At 43.2% G+C, this 19,336-nt stretch overlaps 2 protein-coding genes across 2 annotated transcripts; one reads left to right on the top strand and one right to left on the bottom strand.

Moving 5' to 3' along the window:
* The first annotated feature begins 3,207 nt into the window (after positions 1 to 3,207).
* LOC144543546 (uncharacterized) lies at positions 3,208 to 7,730 on the top strand. The gene is made up of 6 exons (XM_078291729.1): positions 3,208 to 3,355; positions 3,638 to 4,470; positions 5,420 to 6,232; positions 6,662 to 6,711; positions 6,800 to 6,861; positions 7,393 to 7,730. The coding sequence occupies exons 1-6, from the start codon at positions 3,208 to 3,210 to the stop codon at positions 7,728 to 7,730; spliced, it is 2,244 nt and encodes a 747-aa protein (XP_078147855.1).
* A 5,361-nt stretch (positions 7,731 to 13,091) lies between these two features.
* Positions 13,092 to 18,811, bottom strand: ecsit (ECSIT signaling integrator). The gene is made up of 7 exons (XM_071926113.2): positions 18,653 to 18,811; positions 17,322 to 17,721; positions 16,729 to 16,952; positions 16,144 to 16,201; positions 15,634 to 15,782; positions 13,911 to 14,016; positions 13,092 to 13,694 (listed from the first exon to the last, which is right to left on the bottom strand). Exons 1-7 carry the CDS (start codon positions 18,788 to 18,790, stop codon positions 13,396 to 13,398), a joined length of 1,374 nt encoding a protein of 457 aa, XP_071782214.2. The 5' UTR covers positions 18,791 to 18,811; the 3' UTR covers positions 13,092 to 13,395.
* Positions 18,812 to 19,336: the final 525 nt, after the last annotated feature.

Below are 19,336 nucleotides of genomic sequence, written 5' to 3'. Positions count from 1 at the left end.
CAAAGATGCTCTGGAATGAAAATATGTAACATTTAAATTTCATTTGACATATTTAAATATTGAGCCAACTATAAGCTATTTACTCTATCATACCTAGAAATCGTCCACTGTGTACTAGTATTGTGATGTATGGGCGTTTTATTCCCTTTTGTATTGTCTTTTGAAATGCATTTCAACTGGTTTAAACCACTCACACAGGAGCTGTATGACACTTTCCATACCTTAGCCTAAGTGAGTCCAAATTTAATCTTGTAGTTTTATATTGGAGAACAAATATCAAGCTAAAGCACTAGAAATCTATTAGGCAGATTTGTTTTTTAAAAAATCACATCAAGGAGCATTCAGACCATCCCTCTAAGCTGATTGGTGACCAACATCCAATAATTTATCACATTAATATCTTGTCAGTCATCAATCATTGCTCCACTTTGAAAATAAGTCTATTCATATAAGCAGGTCTGGAAGTTGTGCTGGTAAATGATATTAGATGTAGGGACAAACAAATTTTTTTCCTACCAGTAATAATGCCTCAACTCGTGTGCATGGTAACATACATCAGAAATGGACATGAGGACATGAACTTAAGGAAAAAGAGAACTGCTTGATTTTGCTCATGTTATATATAGTTTTAAAGGAAACAGACCCACACCCAGTATTTACAGTGTTTATTACAATAGCATGAAACAAATGTGAATGTAACATGTTTTATTCTCTCTCCCTCAGGACTCCTACATGCTGATGTGATGTCTGAGAGATTTGGCGGTTCCTCTGCAGAGCGAAAACCTACTGCAACATCACATAGGAGGACAGTGTTAGCTTACACCATGTAAGTTAATGGCACTTACTCTTGGAGTAAGGATTCTGGACTGAAGAGATGAACTGAATCGGAGTGACGAGGGAAGAGCCGGCCGGTACTGTTGGGTGAGAAGGGGGGCTGTCAAAGCTTCCGATAGCATGCCAACCATGAAAGGTAAAGGAGAGACTGGTGGTTCGACGTCCCAGCGCTACCGGCCTGCCGCAGAGTTCGACGATGCCACCCTTGCCCAAAAGAGGGAATACTGGAGAACCAAGAAACGAGAGCAGAGGGCCCGACTGTCAGAGAGGAGGGGAAGGCCAAAACAAGACAGTCGAGGTAAAAAACCCCAACACCTAAATGCCTCTGCACTGTCGAATTCCAGTTTATCCAGCTCCTTGGCTGTTTCCTCTTCCCCACTGCAGAATAATGATGAGTCAAACAAAACAGCCAATATGTCTCCTGCGTCACAGAGTGGAAATGGAGTGGGTGCGAGTTCTGTCGAAGCCAGTCAAAGCCAAAAGGAGAAGTGGCTGAAGACGATAAAACTCAACAAAGTCTTGCCTCAGTTCCCAGCACCAAGTTCCATCTCAGCCAAAGCTGCTGGGGTCAACAAAGCCACAGTGAAATGCCTATCAACAGGGGGCGCTGTGAGCAGATCCGTTACCTCACCCAAACCCACTGGAACCCTGTTCAAAACCAGTTCCTCAGTGCCTCCAATCAGAGTGACCACAATGACCATTACCAATGGCAGCTCTGCTAAAGCAACACCTCAGCCATGTGTGTCTATGCAGGGTGCACCAGTCCCCAAAGCACAACGTAAGACACAAGTTGCAGTATGCATTCAGCCCAAACCATTACCCACCAATGTTACCACAGGCATGATGCTTGTGTCTTCTCCATCTGCCCCTGTTCCTATCAAAATACAGGCCAGAGCAGCAAAAACAACACCTCAAATTGGAAAAAAGAGTGCCTTGGTCGCCACCCAGAGGGCTAAAGGTATTGGCAACACGCAGCCTTCCCTGGAGTCTGAGGAGGAAAGAGCAGCTAAGCGCAGAGAGCAATGGCGGATCAAGAAGCGAGAGCAGAGAGCAAAGCTGGCAGCTAGACTAGCTAAAGCCAGAGAGCGGACACAGAGCGGTGAAGTGACGTCGCAGAAGCAAACATCGCAAAGAACAGGACAGTCGGACAGCGCGGTTCTTGAGCATGTTCCATCTCCATCATTTTTCAGAGGAGCAGGCCGGAGACAGTGTTTTAGTAGGGTCAAGACCCCGTTTACATCTGCAGGACGTTTTATGAAGAACACCAGAGTCATGGTAATGTCCTCTACCATGACTAAACACACTACCATAGCTGTTAAAAAGGAGAATGCTCATTTACAGTCAGGGGCAGCTAAGTTAACCACAGTTAACCTTAACCAGAATCAGCAAGCAGTCCAGATAAAAGTAGAAGAATCACAGGGGGATAAGGCATCACAGACAGTTATCAGACATGATGCTATTTCTGAGAAAAAGCCAGGAGAACCAACCAGAAAGCTTCCCAGTTATGTACATCTTTCAAATTCTAGCCGAGCGATTGCACGATGTAGAACGCCTAGACAGAGGTTCATTGAAGCCCAGAAGAGTTTCATGATTCAAAGAACCATAAGGGGGAAATCCCCATCCCATGCTTCAGTCTTCAATACCAGAAATGCCCCCAAAATTGACCCCAATGAGATACCTGAGCAGACGGCGGCCAGGAGGCGAGAGTACTGGCGCATCAAAAAGCGCGAGCAGCGAGCCAAGCTGTCTGTAGAGGTGAAGGCCAGGTTGAAGGAGAAGGATTCTCTGATGCGTAGAGTGAAACGTTACCAGAAAATACTAGAGGAGATGAGGAGGGCCAGAGCGGAGGCCTGCAGCACCGTGACCCAGCCAACAGGAAGCACCCTTACCCATGCCTCTGAGACCATTGGAGGGTTCATCAAAGAGGATGGGACGGTGACCATTAACATCCCCCAAGTTCCCACGGATCACAACGCAGCAGCAAGCAAAAGTGAAGAAGAAGTTCATCTACTTTCTAACAATAACACCATCACACCCCGTCAACATCAACCTCACACCAAACTTGGAGGTAGTGCAACTAAAAGTGTGGCATTAGGAGACCCCATCAGGGTAAACCGGCCTCCCCCTCCACTCCGCCCAGCTCAGGCGAAAGTCTCCTTTCCACTTGCTTGCCAGTCAGTAAACAAGCCTCCAAGGTTACTGTCAATCAGACCAAGGACCCAACTTGAAAGCACAAGCGCAACTGTTACTAATTCACACACATTAGCTGTTCAAACCACAGGTCAGCTCACACTCACTCACCCTCAAACCCTTCAAAACACCGTTTCTGGAGTGTTGGCAGCAGGGTCAAACGTCGGTGGCTGTGTCATGAAAATGGCCGTTTCAAGTAGTGCATCGTCACTATCGGCGCCCTCTCTGGATCCAGAGTTGACCGAGGAGGAGAGGATGGCAAAGAAGAGGGAGTACTGGAGGGTTAAGAAACGAGAGCAGCGAGCAGCTCGTGCTGCTAGGCTGAAGCAGGGTGTGTTACAAGCTAGGGTCAATGCAGCCTTACAGAGGAGGAAGATGCAAAAGCTGACACCTCCTCAACAAGTAGCAGCGACCAATATCACATTAAGCAGAAATGTAACTAACCATAGAGGGAATACCCAACCTCTTCCCAACAGTAGTGTGCCTATTACACCACAGGCAAATGAGATAAAACAAGAAGGCGAGTCTACACCAGCAGTTGACCTAAATTCTCAACCAGAACAAGCCATCTGTCTAGATATCAAACCCCCACCCTCTCCATCACCACCTCCAGCACCTCAGCCAGATCCTGACCCAGCTCTGAGTACAGACAGCCAAGCTACCACTCTCTTAGCCGTGGCCTCTATGAAAAAACTCCTGGAGGAATCGCTCAGCACAGTGACTGAGTGTAAAAATGAACCGACTGGTGCTAAAACAGATCATCTGCCCTGTAAACCTGAAGTGGAGGATGGTCTAGCAGACGAGGGCCCAGAGCAAGAGATGAAGCCAAACGTACCTCAGCTCTCCCTCGGAGATGAAGAGGAGGTGCCCATTGCTGCTGACCTTACATTACAGATCAAAAGCTGGCAGGCAGATGCTAATGCCTTGGTAACAGCTCGTTCACCGAGCCCTCATGTCAAGAACTCGCCCCAGATTACCACATTAACACTCCCACTTCTGCCCTCCTCTGATGAGGCAGTCCTGCACCCCGCCTCTGAACATTCATCTCAAACCCCTTCATACTTGTGCACCTCCCTGGAAGCCTCAGACGGCTCAACCCCATCATCCCCACGCAGAGCCCAGAGGCTTCGCACCAAAAAGGTGGGCCATCAACACTGCTGCTCCCCAGAGCCGCCAAAGCTGCATCACCTACCCTTGGATCACCAGCATCCACAGCAACAACACTGTGAACAACAGTGTCCACCACAACAGCAAGGCCAAAAGAACAACTCACCATCAGCACAACAGCAACAGCAGCACGTGGTGGCAGAGCAGAGCGGCATGAGCAGCCTGCAGAAGAAGAGGGAGTACTGGAAGCTGATGAAGAGGCAGCAGAGGGCCAGGTCAAAGGCCAGGCAGAAAGAGAGACAGGGAGAATACAGGCGATTTTCCCCGAAAAACATTCAGGTGAGTGAATATGTTAGAGTGAGCGTTTAAAATGAACTTTTTGGCTCATCTGCTAAGGGCTTGTAAACTCAAATAATTTACCTGCCAAGAATAACTTTTACTGGGCAAAATACCTCTCACTTTACGGCTCGCCCGCCCTACAAGGAGTGGAGAAAATGGCGGCTACTGGCAGTACCCCAATATGTTTGAATGTGGCTATATTCTCAAGTTCCTACATAGCCTCCAAAAGCCGCTCCAGTCTACCGTAACCACAACTGCTAGCTAAGGGCAAGAGGAAACTATGCTAGCTAGGTGCAGCCCAGCTAGCAGCAGGTTTTCGTAAAGAGCAAGTTGTGTTTTGACATGTGATTACCTCATTATCATGGGTTTGCTGACATAGATCAAAGAACCGTATCCAGGCTCTGTGGAGCCCTACACAGGGCCGCTGTGTCAGCCAGGTTAGAAGTGACTCGCCACATGGGAAAAATTTAAAAGAACTTAGGATTGAACTCTGTCCTCTTGTCCTTTTAGAATTGCAGAGAAAAGATAACATCTAAAACTGTGATCTTTTCTAAAAAAGTAACTCTGAGTACATTTTAAATTAGCTACTTTTTACTTTTTCTTCAGTAGATTTTTACACTAGTACTTTTTTAGGTACTAGTTTAGTTTTACTTTTTAAGTAAAATATCAGCAGAGTAACAATACTTCTAAGTAGGATATTCTAGTACTCTTTCCACCACTGATTGTAGGCAGGGCTCAATGCCCAGTCCAGCTGAAACCTGAATCATTACACCACAAACCTCTCTCTGGCATTTGACACTCCAGCAGCAAAAATAGAGGGGAAGGCGACTTAGAGGGGCCCCGTTAAAACTTGAGACAAACACTTAAGTGTATGTTTTGGAAAGATGCATTGGTTATGAACTAATCTCTGGCTTTCATTGTGTTTCCTAATTTGTTCGTCATCTTTCAGGCTCCAAGTCTCGTTATTATCAACAGTGTCAAGGGTGTGAGTCCACCAATAAAACCAGCCCTCCAGCCCAAGCCTTCCACTGCTACTCTGACAGCAGTGACTAGCATCCCTACTGTCCTGGTCGTCAGCCCTACTACATCTAGTGCTGGACAATCACCCGACACACTCCAGGTCAAACCACCCATCAGCAGCGTCTCCTGTTCACCCAGCAGGGCGCAGAGTGAAATGCATGTTGGGCCTTCGCAGACGTCTCGTAGCCTGAGTCCTGTGTCTGACCCTGCAGGAGCTGACGCCGCCGCTCCGTCGCTGGGCAACGGGATGGACGGCAGGCTGCTGTTAGTGGAGAATCAGCAACAAGCCACGCCAGGTTCAAGCCCTGATCAGCCCAGAGTTCGAAAGTGGACGCTCGAGGTGCCAGAAAGCACAGATGTAGACTCAGCCCCCTCCCTCCCTACTCTGAAACCCCCAGACAACCCGCTGTCCAGCATCAACCTGCAACCCATCGAACCCCTCGGTCAAAGTCCAAATTGCACATCCACCCGCAATCCCGTAAAAATCCCTTGCGTTCCGCCTCGGAGCCCCCAGCATATGCTCCCGGCTCCCGGCAAGCTGGCGCCTATAAGCACCATGGTTCCTCCAAAGCCCATCCCAGGAGAGTCTGAGGAGGACTTTCTGAAGAGGAAGAGGGAGTACTGGAGGGTAAAAAAGAAGGAGCAGAGAGCCAGGAAGGCCATTCGGGACAGGGAGCTCACCCAAAGGAGAGCCTCCAACAACTGGAGGCCCATCCTGCCTGCACAGGGCCTGGAGACACAGGTAAGGGCTTCACTGGTATCTGAAAAAGATGGATTAGAGGTTCTGTATCATTAATATATTCATATTGAATGATTGAGAGTGTGGATCATTTATGAGTAACTCTAAGACTACGTTCACACTGCAGGACTTCATGCTCAATTCTGAATTGCTGCTCATATCTGATTATTTTTGGATGACTGTACATATGTATTCTAGGATGTAAGCGATATCTCACACCAATATGAACTGACAGATACTGACTGCTAACATGTGACTCCGTGCAGCTCTTTGCTCTTCACACTGATTGCGTGACATGTGAGGTAACAAATCAGAACTGGGACACGTTCAGCTGCAGTGTGAACGGAGCCTAAGTACAGTTGTTTGTTTATGACAGTCTCTCATTTCTTTTAACCCCCCCCCCATCTCTCTCTCTCCCTGTCTTATCTATAGGATTCTGGTCAGTGGGTAAACTCCTCGGAGGAATCTGAACAGCTCATGAGGTGGGAAACTTGTTTGGCTGCTCTTTGTAGTTGTTGCCAGCTCAATGTTTGATAATAGTGGAAGTAACTTTGACTTTGTTTTTCACAGCACTTCCTCAGACACGGACCTGGGGTACTTTCCATACTCAAGTTACACAGCACCAATAGAAGGTGAAGTATCAACTCTGTCACTTTCAATTTAAAAAGGTTTTTGGTAACTTTTTGAAGATTTACCTTTTTGAAAATGTTATCAATGCTAGATAGCAAAAAACTTTGCTTTCATTTCACTACTGTATTTTTAGTAGTAGTCTAGAAGTAGTTTAGTTTTGGTCTAAATGCTGTACCAGGGGCTTTTCCTCCCTGACAAGAATACAATTCTCAATTTTCTTGAATTTTTTTTGCAAATTTTGGATTGAAATAGTAAAATTTAGACAAAGAATATTGACTATTGACAGTTTAAATATCAATGTTGGTACCGGCCTTCAAAAACCATATTGGTCTAATAACCCACATCCAGAATTGGAATTTTTTTATTTTTCTGACATGAAAATGGTCAAATTAAAATATATTGAATATAGCACAAAATTTTGGTTATCAGCAGCTTGCATCTAAAAATATTGGTATTGACCCTCAAAAACCCATATTGGTCAAACCCTAGTATACATGTCATTGACTTTAATTTCCTCCCCACTGTCTTTCCAGATGAATCGGAGGTCCTGTTCGAGGACTACGACGACACTAACGGTGAGGACGGTCCCGTGTCGGACGCCGTGTGGAGGAACCGCTACCTCATGGACTACGACCCGCTGAACCAGCTGCTGGTGTGCATGGTGTGCGGGGAGCTGCAGTACTCCCACAGCCTGGAGGGAGCGCGGGCCCACATCGACGAGGCCCACCCGGACACGCTGAGCCTGGAGGCCGGGGAGCGCCGGCGCATCCTGGAGGCCTGGGACGAGCAGGTGTCCCAGCGGGAGCGCTTCTTCACCAGCCAGCTGCAGCAGCACGGCGGGGCCCTGGCAGGTACGGTGGAGATATACTGAAGTAATAATGAAGTGATGTAGAGAGAGGGGAGGGCAGCTGTTAAAGGATAATTCTGCTTATTTTCAACCTGGGCCTCATTTTCAATTTTGTGAAGTGATGAAATTTTGAGCACAATCAATCATCATGATGGAAAATAAAGCCCAAGTTGAAAATATCCGGAATTATCCTTTTAGTCAGTATTTATAGATTTATACATTTAAGAGGTAAAAGGAAAACTGCACACGTTAAGTCATGCATGTGACAATTTTTATGCCAAAAAATTCCCCAAAAAAGAAATGGCAAGTATTCAGTGTAATCTTGTCAGGATGGAAAAGCCCCTGAAACAGCATTTAGACCATGGGACACTAAAACTCTCCATTGAAACCTAGAAATAAATACTACTACTGCTACTACTACGACTACTACTACTAATAGCATAGTACTACTTGTGTGGAATCTGATCAAAATGCCTCATTATAATCAGTTCAGGTTAAGGTCTTCCCATAAATAACCAGTGTAGTATTGATAAATTCTACAATAAGTACTGTATGTATGTAATCAATCACACTGCATCATATCTATTATATCAGAGGTGGGTGACACTGACTGGACCAGATCTAATTTTTAATAAAAGGACAATATCGGACCCATATTTCTGTCTAACCTAACTATATACTACCTATCTCACTGTTGACATTTTTTTGAATTTGAGGCAAAAAGAACCATCAATTTGACAGTTGACAGTAGACAGTATCCACCTGTGTATTTTTACACATAATGGGATATGTCAAGTGAGAAAAGCTGAATGTAGGCGGCAAAATTTTATAAAATTCTGAAAATGTTTTGGTGGATAAGTAGTGTGATGAATAGCGATGGAAACATAGCGATGTTTGTCTGACCTTCAGAAATACACCCACTGTTTTCCCCAGGTATATCCCATCCTGGTTGTATGACCCTTAGGTGGTACAGTAGAGTATTGAATATAACAAGCTATAATAAGTTAAGAAAATACAGTATGTTTGCTTAAAATTTGTTGACTGGATGGAAACATAGCTTCTGAATGGCAGACGATGTGATTTTCACATATTTGTTTTGCAGAAGCACACAGGAACTAAATGTCAGAGCCTGCAGAAGAATACGGACCAGAAGAGAAGACCGACACTTTATTTGTCTTATTTATTTATTTTCATGAAAAAAAACGAAAAAAGATCAGTTTGTTCACCTTCATGGAAGGTCAGCTTGAAAGGGAATGCTGTAAAGGGAACACACACCCCAAAAAGAAGCTTTACCTCATTTCCTACCAGGGTTCAACTGATATGGGTTTTCGAAGGCCGATACCGATATTTTTATACTGAAACCGCTGATAGCCGATATTTTGTGATTATATTCAGTATCTTTAAATTTGACCATTTTTATGCTAAAAAAACAAGTAATCAATGTTTCTCCCAGGATTTAATTCTTGTCAGGGTGAAAAAGCATTTAGACCATCATGGGACACTAAAACTCTCCATTGAAACCTAGATTCATGAAATTATTTAGCAGTTCCCACTCCACCTATTCAATGGTGGGAGAAACTCTGGGATACATTGCTGAAAAATTAGTTTACAGAAAACATTACTGAACAATCAAATGAATAAATAAAATGTGTGAAGAAAATCAAATTCCAAAATTTAAATTTTTGTGTAGCTGCGGTCAGGAAGATCCTCCATCTTATCAGAGATGGACCAAACTGACTGGCCGATAAATTATGATAAATAATATATGACATTTATTATAAAACCCCAATATCGGCCTAATATATCGGCAAATTGATATATCGGTCTAACTCTATTTCTCACACACAGCACAATACGTAAAATCTTTCTATTGTCGTGTATTTGTACGAGCCGACAGTTCCTATCAGTTTTGTACAAAGTTTTTACTGCACAACTAAAAGGCTGGCGTTCAGGTCCAAGACCGTTCTACTCCCGTTGTTCGCGGATGTTTGCATGGGCGTCTTCTACAAGGGCCTGGAAATGTTTTACAGCTGTTTTTTGTAGCCGGTAAGTATGGAGACAGAACAATGACTAGTATTTGGCAGTGAACCAAAAAAAACGTCGGCATTGTATTTGGAATTGAAAAAAAATTGGCATTGAAAAACAGGACATTGGCATTGAAAACAAAAATTTAACTGAAAAAAACAAAAAAAAACCCATCTGCATTGAAAAACTTTAATTGAAAATGGTATTTATTGTAACTAAAAAAAAACCTAAAAAAACACCTGCATATAAAAAAAGAAAATTGAATTTATTGGAACTGAAAAACAAACAAACATCCGCATTGAAAAACTTTCATTAAAAATCTTGGCATTGAAAAAAAATGTATTGGAAAAATAAAACATTGGCATCAAAAAATAAAAACGTGTAGAGAAAGTGTGTTACATTCAGTTAATTTTTTATGCCAAGTTTTTATTTTTTAATGTCAGCATACTATTGTTCAATCCATTTTTTTTCAATGCCAAGATTTTTTTTTCCAGTTCCAATAAATACTATTTTCAATTAAAGTTTTTCAATGCCAATGTTTTTTTTTTTATCAGTTAAATTTTTGTTTTCAATGCCAATGTCCTGTTTTTCAATGCCATTTTTTCCCCCAATTCCAAATACAATGCCAACTTTTTTTTCAGTGCCAAATACTAACGTCACTGTTCTGGTTCCATAGTAACGCACCATGCTGTACTTCAAACCCTGAACCTTAGATACTCCTGTTTGACACCTTTTTGTATTCAACAACTTTTTACAGTAACTTTCTGAACTCCTGTAAACAACAAACAAAAAAAACAAACATACTCCTGCAGTTCATATCAGCTCTGTCAAACATGAAACACACTGTAAATACGACACAAAATACAAGTGGTTATGATGCCAAATCTTTTACTGTGCTGTTTTCTTTATTTTTGAACAATCTTCCAATGGAAAATGTAACTTTATTTATTATTTATTGAATCTGTTCTTACACAACTGATTATGTCATGATGATGCATTATTGATATCCTTAGCTAGTATCTCATTTGTGAGTTTTGGAAGATCCAAAGGCGTCCTTGCATGAGTCGTAAACAGATGGACAGTTGTATATTACAGATGATGATGATCCGGAATGCTTTCCCATTTTTCTTTTTTTTTCCCATATGATTTTCATCACCAGTATGCTGAGATAAAGTCCCGTTGAGCACAAAGCTTCGCGAGTCGGTCGTGTCGAATCAGAGAAATGCATTATGGGAAGAAACAATGCCCACACAGCCACAACCAACTGTAAATATCTGAAACTGACCAAGCTATTTTACCTTATGAGAATGTAATTCTGACTTGATGACTTGTTTACTGGTTAAAAGGGAATGTTCAAATGCCTTCTTAGTACTAATAAACCTTTTATACCTTTTGAGCTGGTTCTGTGATTGACATATGAGCATCACTTTTTTCACAATGAGATGATCGACTTTCCAGGGTATCTGCAGGTGTCAGAAAGCCAAATTTAAGGCTTTTTAAGACCTTTCTAATGCTATCTGGAATTGGATTTAAGATTGAACATGAAAGTTGTGAAACTATACAAGCAGAATAAGAAAAAGGAAACCAGGAGGATGCAGTTTGTACTGTTCTCTTGGACAAAGAAACCTGTCATTACATGGTGAGAAAATAAGACTTCTACTAACTGGATGTTAGTTTTTCAGGCCTTAAAAGATTAAGACTTTTTCAGGCTTTTTAAGGATCAGCAGATACCTTGCTTTCAGATTTACCTATCATCAACTTGAGCTCCACAAATAAAGGCCAGGACTCTTGAAGGAGAACATATCCAAATCATATTTTTTTCATGAAAAATGCCAATAAAAATGATTCTCTTGCCGCTATAGGAAAAACATTAAGGTTATGAGTATGCACTGATACAATACACATAATTAGTTTTAGTTTCAATAAAATAACCATAGAATGCATCACTTCCTATGCAGCAGAGGACTATCTACAGTTTTCCTCCAGCAATCCTCTCTAGCTTTGGCAGCGGCAAGTGTCACTTTTTGCCGTTATTTTTTAGTATTCCTCATATTTATTCATTACAGTAGTTTGTTTTTCTTGAGTGAAATCCGTTGCTCTGGATCTGTCCATGTTGTATGTGACTGGCTCTTTGTTACAATCCCCGCCTCTCTCATGGCCAGTTGATAACCACCTTGGAGAGACCGGTTTGCCAGGATTGACACTGTTTGTTTTTCTGTAGCCGGCTATTGCAAATTTACCTTAGGCCGAACTGGCTTCGTGATACATGAAATATTCATATCAGTGAGAGGAACTTACCTATCCACCACCATCACTTCAATACAATATTTCAATGGCTTTCATGAACACAAAGGACCTCAGTCAACAGAACTTAGAAAGGGAGTCTTTATTTTGTGATGATTGCGGACTGTTTGACACACAGTACCTTCAATGTGCTCTAATAGTCTTAATGAATGCTTTATTTAAGCACTGAAATGACTTTAAAGAGCATCGAGTTACATATATATTATTATGTATATTATAGACGGTATTTATACACCGCTGCTGGCTTTCACTTTTATTCAGACTTGGGTTGACCACAGTACAAACTGCAGTGAAGCCTTGTGGTTTAGAGAGACCGTTCCGTAACCCAAAGGTCTTAAGTCTTCCATCCCAGCAACAGCCATGTGCGCTTGAACAAGACACTGAACCCCCACCTGCTCACTCAATGCAGGTCATGCTTGATAAGAGTGTCAGATCAATAACAAATCTATATGGAAATGTCTAGGATACATCTGTTTGAATTCTAGCTTGATCATTTTTTCAGTCATAAGCTGCGTTTCCATCCAGTTGCCAAGCAAATTTTAAGCAAACTTTTAAAATGTAAGTAATGTAAGTAAGTAAAATACGGATTTCCTGAAAGTAAAGAAAAATGTCCACCAGAAAAATGGAAACTTTCAAGAATTGATAAATGTTGGCCATATTTCATGCTCTCTGAACATAGAAACAATGAAATGCACTGGCAATATTATTATGTATAAACTAATAGTCATACAACTGTGACGTAGACTTATATTGGTGATGATGTCCAAAGTCAATTTTGAACTGTTCCTCTTTGAACTTGAACCCGTTCATCAGGCCGATCACGCCAAGCCTACGGAATTTATTTAGTGACCAAAAGACGCTCCGCTTCAAGCGAACGTGAAAACTTGTTTGCAATATTGAGGATATTTTCTTGAGTTTTGCCGTTTCAATTGAGCTTTTCTAATTCAAATACATCATGATTTGCAAAAAAATGCTTGGATGGAAACCCAGCTATAGTACACTGGGGATTCAGTCCATGACCAGTGGAACTTTCATTGCTGGTTTCTGCCAATTTAAATGACCTTGATCTGTGGTGATTTCAAATGCAAGACACTCAAATGGGGAGTTGCAAGCGGGAACCAAAATGATACTCAAGTTGATTTAAGATGTATTTAGTGCTTAAACACCAGCTGATATTTCCCAGAACCTTCCTCAAGGTGCACTGGTTTTGTCCCACTTGGGCGTCTTGTGCCACTGCTTCCTATTGAGAATGCACTGCCACCTCATACTGGTTTCATCCACCTTGCCCCAGCCGAGTTTGACCTATACATCAAAATCGGCTTTATATGGGATGAAGATAGGCTCACAGTCCTATTGCCGTTCAGTGCTTCATCCCCTGGCTTCTCCGCGGCTCTTCTTCCACGACAATATCAGGTTCTGGTTCGCACCGCGGTTCTTCTTCCCCGGCCCGGGCGTCGGTCTCTGGGTCGGGCCGGTGGCCGCGGCCCGGTTCCGTGTCGGCCGCCCGCTGCAGCTCCCGAGGGCCGGCGTCCAGGCGGAAGAGGGTGGGGACCCGGCCCAGGACGGGGTTGGCCTGCTGGAGGCCGGAGATCCACTGGTTGAGGGTGGCCTGGTCTCCCTGGCTGGTCATGCACATGGCAAAGACTGGACCCTCGTCCACTGGAGAGAGAAGACGACACATATGAGGTTTCCTGTTTGACTGGAGGATTTTTATTGACTCCCACATGATAAAAATGGACCATTAAAAGCTGTACAGCTTGAACTTGTCCTCTGATTGTGTGTTATGTAGACAAAAACATATGACATATGGTGGGGGATGTGGGCTGTTTGACTGATATGGGTTTTTGAAGGCCGATACCAATACTAATATCTTACCATCTTCCATATCGAAGCTCTCGTCATCCCCAAGGTCGCGCTGCAAATCCAAGTTCAGCTGCAGAGGGAAGTCGAAGCACCTCTCTGGATCATAGGGCTCCTCTACCTGGGGGGGGGGGGGGGGACCACAAACACAGATACAACTGCATGAGGTTCAGCTAGCAGTGGTGATGCGAACGGATTTCAGTGTGTGAACATGAAACATCCAGTATCAGGGGTGCACCGATCATAATTGGCCGGTAAACAATTTGGAATAGGTCATCGTTTCAACTGCCTGATCAGAAAAAAAATGCAAAAACAAACGAGAACAAATGTAGTTACCGATGAATAATGAAGTCCCCATCTGGGCCAATCAGTAACAGATATGTCACCTTGTTTTGAGCTGTAACTGTAGTTCCCCATAGATGAGTTTCCGAGCAACGTCACAAAGTGTGCGCGCATCTCAGGGGCAGAAAGGCTACCGATAGCCACTCAGTTCGTTAGTTAGTAGTCTGAGTTCCCTGAAGCGAAGAAGCGGAGAAGCCCCTGGCCTGGCAGCACACTCACCTAACCCCGCCTAGCCTAGCCAGGGGCTTCTCCGGGTCTGCAGCTGGGTGCTATTGAAGTAGCAATCCAGCTAACTCAGTTAGCTAGCTTCATAGTAAACCCCCTGGTTGACACTTACCCGGCCATACATGTACAATTTGTTGTCAGGATGTCGCCTTTTTCAGTACGTACACCCAGGCATCACAAGGCTTTGCCTTCACACTTTGACGCTGGCTGGGTAAGACCTCTGCTCTGAACACACAAAACTCACCAGAGATGTAATGTCTAATTTGTTGCACATGAACAACATACTACGTAATTTACAGAATCGAGAGATTTGTATGCTCGGAGGGTGTCTTTTGTATACGCTAGGCTTTTCAATCAGATACATATATGTCTTGCCATTGGATCAGTGGCCACTTGGCCATGTCTACAAGCCATTCATCAACTGGGATTGCATAAGGGTCCGGCAGTCATTCACCAGTACTTAAAACAAGTTTTTCTAAATAGTCTGTGTGATCAGAGTCTGACGAACTAGCCAGGTACGCCATTGTTGTCCGTTTGTTTGTTATCAGTGCGACAGCCAAGTTGCTATAGCTCCGATAGCCACAGCGGCTTTTCTGCCCGAGCTGTTGACTGTTTGTAAACGGGAAACTCATCTATTGGGCCAATCAGTGTCATTTTGAATGCTGGAATGCAGCGGTGAGATGCATCATTTCCACAAGTTTTGTCAAAATCAGATGGTGGTGAGTGGTGGCATCAGTGGTGAGATGCATCCCCCCCCCCCAAAAAAAGCAACCTCTATTTTATGCATACTCAAAAAACCTCTACCTTATTATTAGTTAGTTATTTACTTAAATTAAATATATACCAATATTAAAAAAAAGCAGCCTGCTGAAGTGAAGTGAACCAACATTAGACCTGGAGATGCAATTACTCATACAGAAGTCCAGGAATAAAAAATAATAATAAAAATAATAAAAATAATAAAAAGAAAATAAGTGAAACAAGTTGTAGTTTAGCACTAAAAAACATACAAGCTTTGACATTTTACCAAACAACAACATGGACACAGAAATGCAAGATACATACAGATACAGAACAGTGTTAAAGTGTTTTAGGGTGGATTTTTTTCCCCTCAAGACATAACCGCCATTCAGAAAACTGGAAATGAATGGTGTGTGTGTGTGTGCCCCACCTTCTCGTCGAGGGGCACGGGCTCGGCTCTGAGGATGTAGTAGTAGACACAGGTCTTCCTCAGCCACAGAGGGAAGGGTCCCTCCACGAACACCGGCCTGCTGGTGTTGTGCCTGGCCAGCAGCTCTATCTGGTCGGGGCTTTGGATACCTGGAGAGGAAAGAAAGGAAAGGAAAACACTGAAAAGAACGTGTACGGATATGATTAAGACCAATGCATTTGGTCAAATGTTCTTCCTTCCTGGTTTGTTAATGGTGTTTTTCAGTCAGGTTTCCATTCCAGTTGGGCTGGAAAACCATCTAAAGCAATGAATGTGCCAAACGAGTTGCAAAACACATTCTGCTATATTCCTGTAATTCCTGTTAAATGACCAATTTTAAAATATTCTAGAGAATTTAGCTGATTCCCAGATTTCCCATCGTCCGGAATACACCTTTCTATATTCCATGATATTGCAGGAATTCCTGTAAAACATGACAACTCCAAAGATGAAACTCTGTTGTTTCCGTACCTACAATGTGTGGAAGTGTAATCTCCTCTCCGGTCTCTGTGATGTCTGTACAGGGCATCTAGGAGGGAGGAGGAGATTAACAGACATGATTACATGCCCCCTTCTGGCAGACACACAGATCTCAGTATTGATGACCATATAGCCTCATGTGCATCACGACAATATTACAACTTATATTTTTACTATATTTTACATTGTAAAACACATGCTTTTCTTGTCAAGGTGCTTTTGAGTAGCTGTCCTGATAGCCATACTTTAATGATATACTGTTTTAAACTGTCAACCTATTCTGAATAAACTGGTTTTACCTGTTAATCTATTCTGAATACGCTGTTTTTATCTGTTAATCTATTCTGAATAAGATATTTTTAGTCTCTCAATAAGATCTGTTTTATTATGTTATTATTATCTATTTTCTATGTTATTATTATTGTTTATCATTATTACTTATTTCTGGCCAGAACTAGGCAGCATGAATGACTGTAAACTGAGTAGTACTTGGATCGGTAGTTGTATTGATCTACTTCATAAAGCACCCGGTGTATTGAACCTCTCTCAGCTTTAGCCGAAAAAGCCCAGCTGTACCTGGTAGACGGTGACTTTGGCGTCCCGGTCGCCAGCGATGCGGGTCAGGCTGAGTCGAGCCAGGTCCACCGGGTCCTCGGGCAGCTGCAGGGGGACGGGGAACGGGTTTATGTGTTTGAACTTGGGGAACCAATACATGAGGCGCTGGTACTTCCTCATGGGGTGGCTCTTCTCCCCGAAGATCTGGACCAGGAGGACCTTGGTCTCCACGTTGGGCATGATACCTGGTCACACACACACAAACACACATACAGAAAATAGTAGAAGGATGTGTGTTCAGTTCAATTCAAAGCATGGACACAGGCAAACGTGGATGTCCACTAAATTGGAGTGCTTCCATGACCTAAAAATGCTCTCCCTTGCTGGTTTATTAATGTTGTTTTTCAGGCTGGTTTCCATCTAAAAAACCATCTAATGCCACAAATGCATTCTGCTATATTCCTGTAAAGTGACCCATTTATAAAATTCCCTAATATTCCCTGACTTCTCCAGAGAATTTATCAAATTCCCTGACTTCCCCTGCCTGGAATACCCCTCTCTACATTCCATGATATTCCACGACCGGAGGGAACCTCATAAACCGACACACACACCATAGTTCTCCATCTGCTCCAGCACTTGCACTCCGCACTCCTGCTGTCGGGGATAGTGGTTGAACATGCGCTGGATAAAGTTCCTGGGCACGAAAATCTCTTTGGGGAAAACGTCCAGCAGCTTGTTGTAGACGACGAGGTCCCGCTCCACGCCGAACTCCGCCATCTTCTTCAGGGCGGCGTAAATAAACTCGACGTGTCCCCGGCGCCTCACGTCCCTCTTGTTGAACACGTCCACCACCTTGCTGAACGTGGCCTTGGTCTTGGCCTCCTTGGCCACTCGCTCAAACAGGTCATCGTGGGCGACCAGCGACTTGTCCTTTTTGGCCTCAACAAAGTCTGAGGGCACGGGCCGCCGACTCTTGGGACAGGCTGGGCTGCCGTGGAAACGCCTCAGCACCTACGGGTGACAATTTCTTTTGGTTATAAGGTGTAGCTGTGAACATCAGGACAGAGGAAAATCCAGTAACACTCAAGAACAGATTTATTAGTAAAACCAACATGTTTCAGCATGTGACCTTAGTCAGGGTTTGTAAAACAAATAGTCTAAAAGCATAAATAGCTACAAAAAAAACACACTAAAATCAACCAATGGAATAAGAGACAGTGGAAATAACAGCCAATAGGTTGCCAACACAGAGGCAGAGGATGTGGTCATGTGACAAACCACAAGCCTTTGCATTTGCATTAAGTTATAGCAGCTTTACAGGCAAAAGTTTCCTTATCAAAATTAAGTATATTTATCACTGCATTCAAAATAGCTCAATTTTGTTTTAAAAAGCAGTGTGAAAATACATATTTACAGTTAGGTGTGAAGTTTACCTCACCCCAATACGTTCTCTTTTATATGAAGAGAATGTCACGCCAAACTAATTTAAAAATCTGGCAGTTTAATGTTGCCCTGCTTATCGGCAAAGGTACACGACGCATAAAATATGACTCAGGAACTTTTCCTCATCATTAGGAGTCACTTTTCAATTCGGCATCCATATATTTCACCAAGCAGCATTTCTTCAACAAAATTGTAACTTTTCGGTTTAGGTTTTTTGGTTCACTCGCTGCAGGGTGTTAGGGGTCATGGGGTGTTTTGGTGGAAGAAGACAGGGGAATAATAGATTTAGCTAATTTTACTGAAATGAGTGCTGCTTGGTGGATTATATGTGTACTAAATTGAAGACTGGACCCCAGTGATTCAGTGAAGCATATTTATGCGGTATGTACCTTTGCTAACATGAAATTGACAGATTTTTGAGTGGAGTTTGGCGTGACGTTTTCTCCATATAAGAGAGTACAAGAGGCTATGTACTGTATGTATGGGGGGTATAGTTTACCTGGCTGTGGGTGTTAGACAGAACTGGAGGCTGACTGGAGGCTGACTGGAGCAAGGCAGCATACTGGGCGGCAGACTTGGCTGACGGGCCCAGGACGCCGAAACTCTGCAGCCGCGACAGGCAGCGAGCACAGTTCATGGTAGACCCATCACACTGACCTTCAGCGAAACAAAATTGAACAGATGAAACGACCGTTACATTTCAGCAACAATGACATAGGTACATGGGAACTAGCCCCGATAAGCTACCCCAAACTCCATTCAGAAATCTGGTAATTTCATGCTCATTTGCTTACAGGCAACTGTACACATCTCATAGAACAAAGCCCAAGTCTCATTAACACTCATTAAGGTCGCCTGGTAAATTCGGCATAGAGATAACCCACCAAACAGCGCTATATTTTAAAAAATCTCAATTTGTAGAGTTCATCTCCACTGCTCGCTAACACCCAACACGGTGTATTTTGGTGGAAGGCGACTATGGAACATGAGGTTAACCGATCACAAAAGTTCAAAATGTACAGAAGTAAGTGCCGTTTCGTGAATGTGATGTATGCCGACTTGAAGAGTGGCATCGATTCATTCGTAACCATTATTAAGTCATGTTATACCAGGTATGTTCGTTTGCCGATAAGCAAGGAAACATTAAAGTGACATTTTTGAATGGCATTTGGCATGCAGTTCT

This window comes from Centroberyx gerrardi, chromosome 23 (assembly GCF_048128805.1).
Source record: "Centroberyx gerrardi isolate f3 chromosome 23, fCenGer3.hap1.cur.20231027, whole genome shotgun sequence".
Taxonomy (NCBI): Eukaryota; Metazoa; Chordata; class Actinopteri; order Beryciformes; family Berycidae; genus Centroberyx; species Centroberyx gerrardi.
Note: the sequence above shows the minus strand (reverse complement) of the source record. Positions and strands in the feature narration are given on the sequence as shown.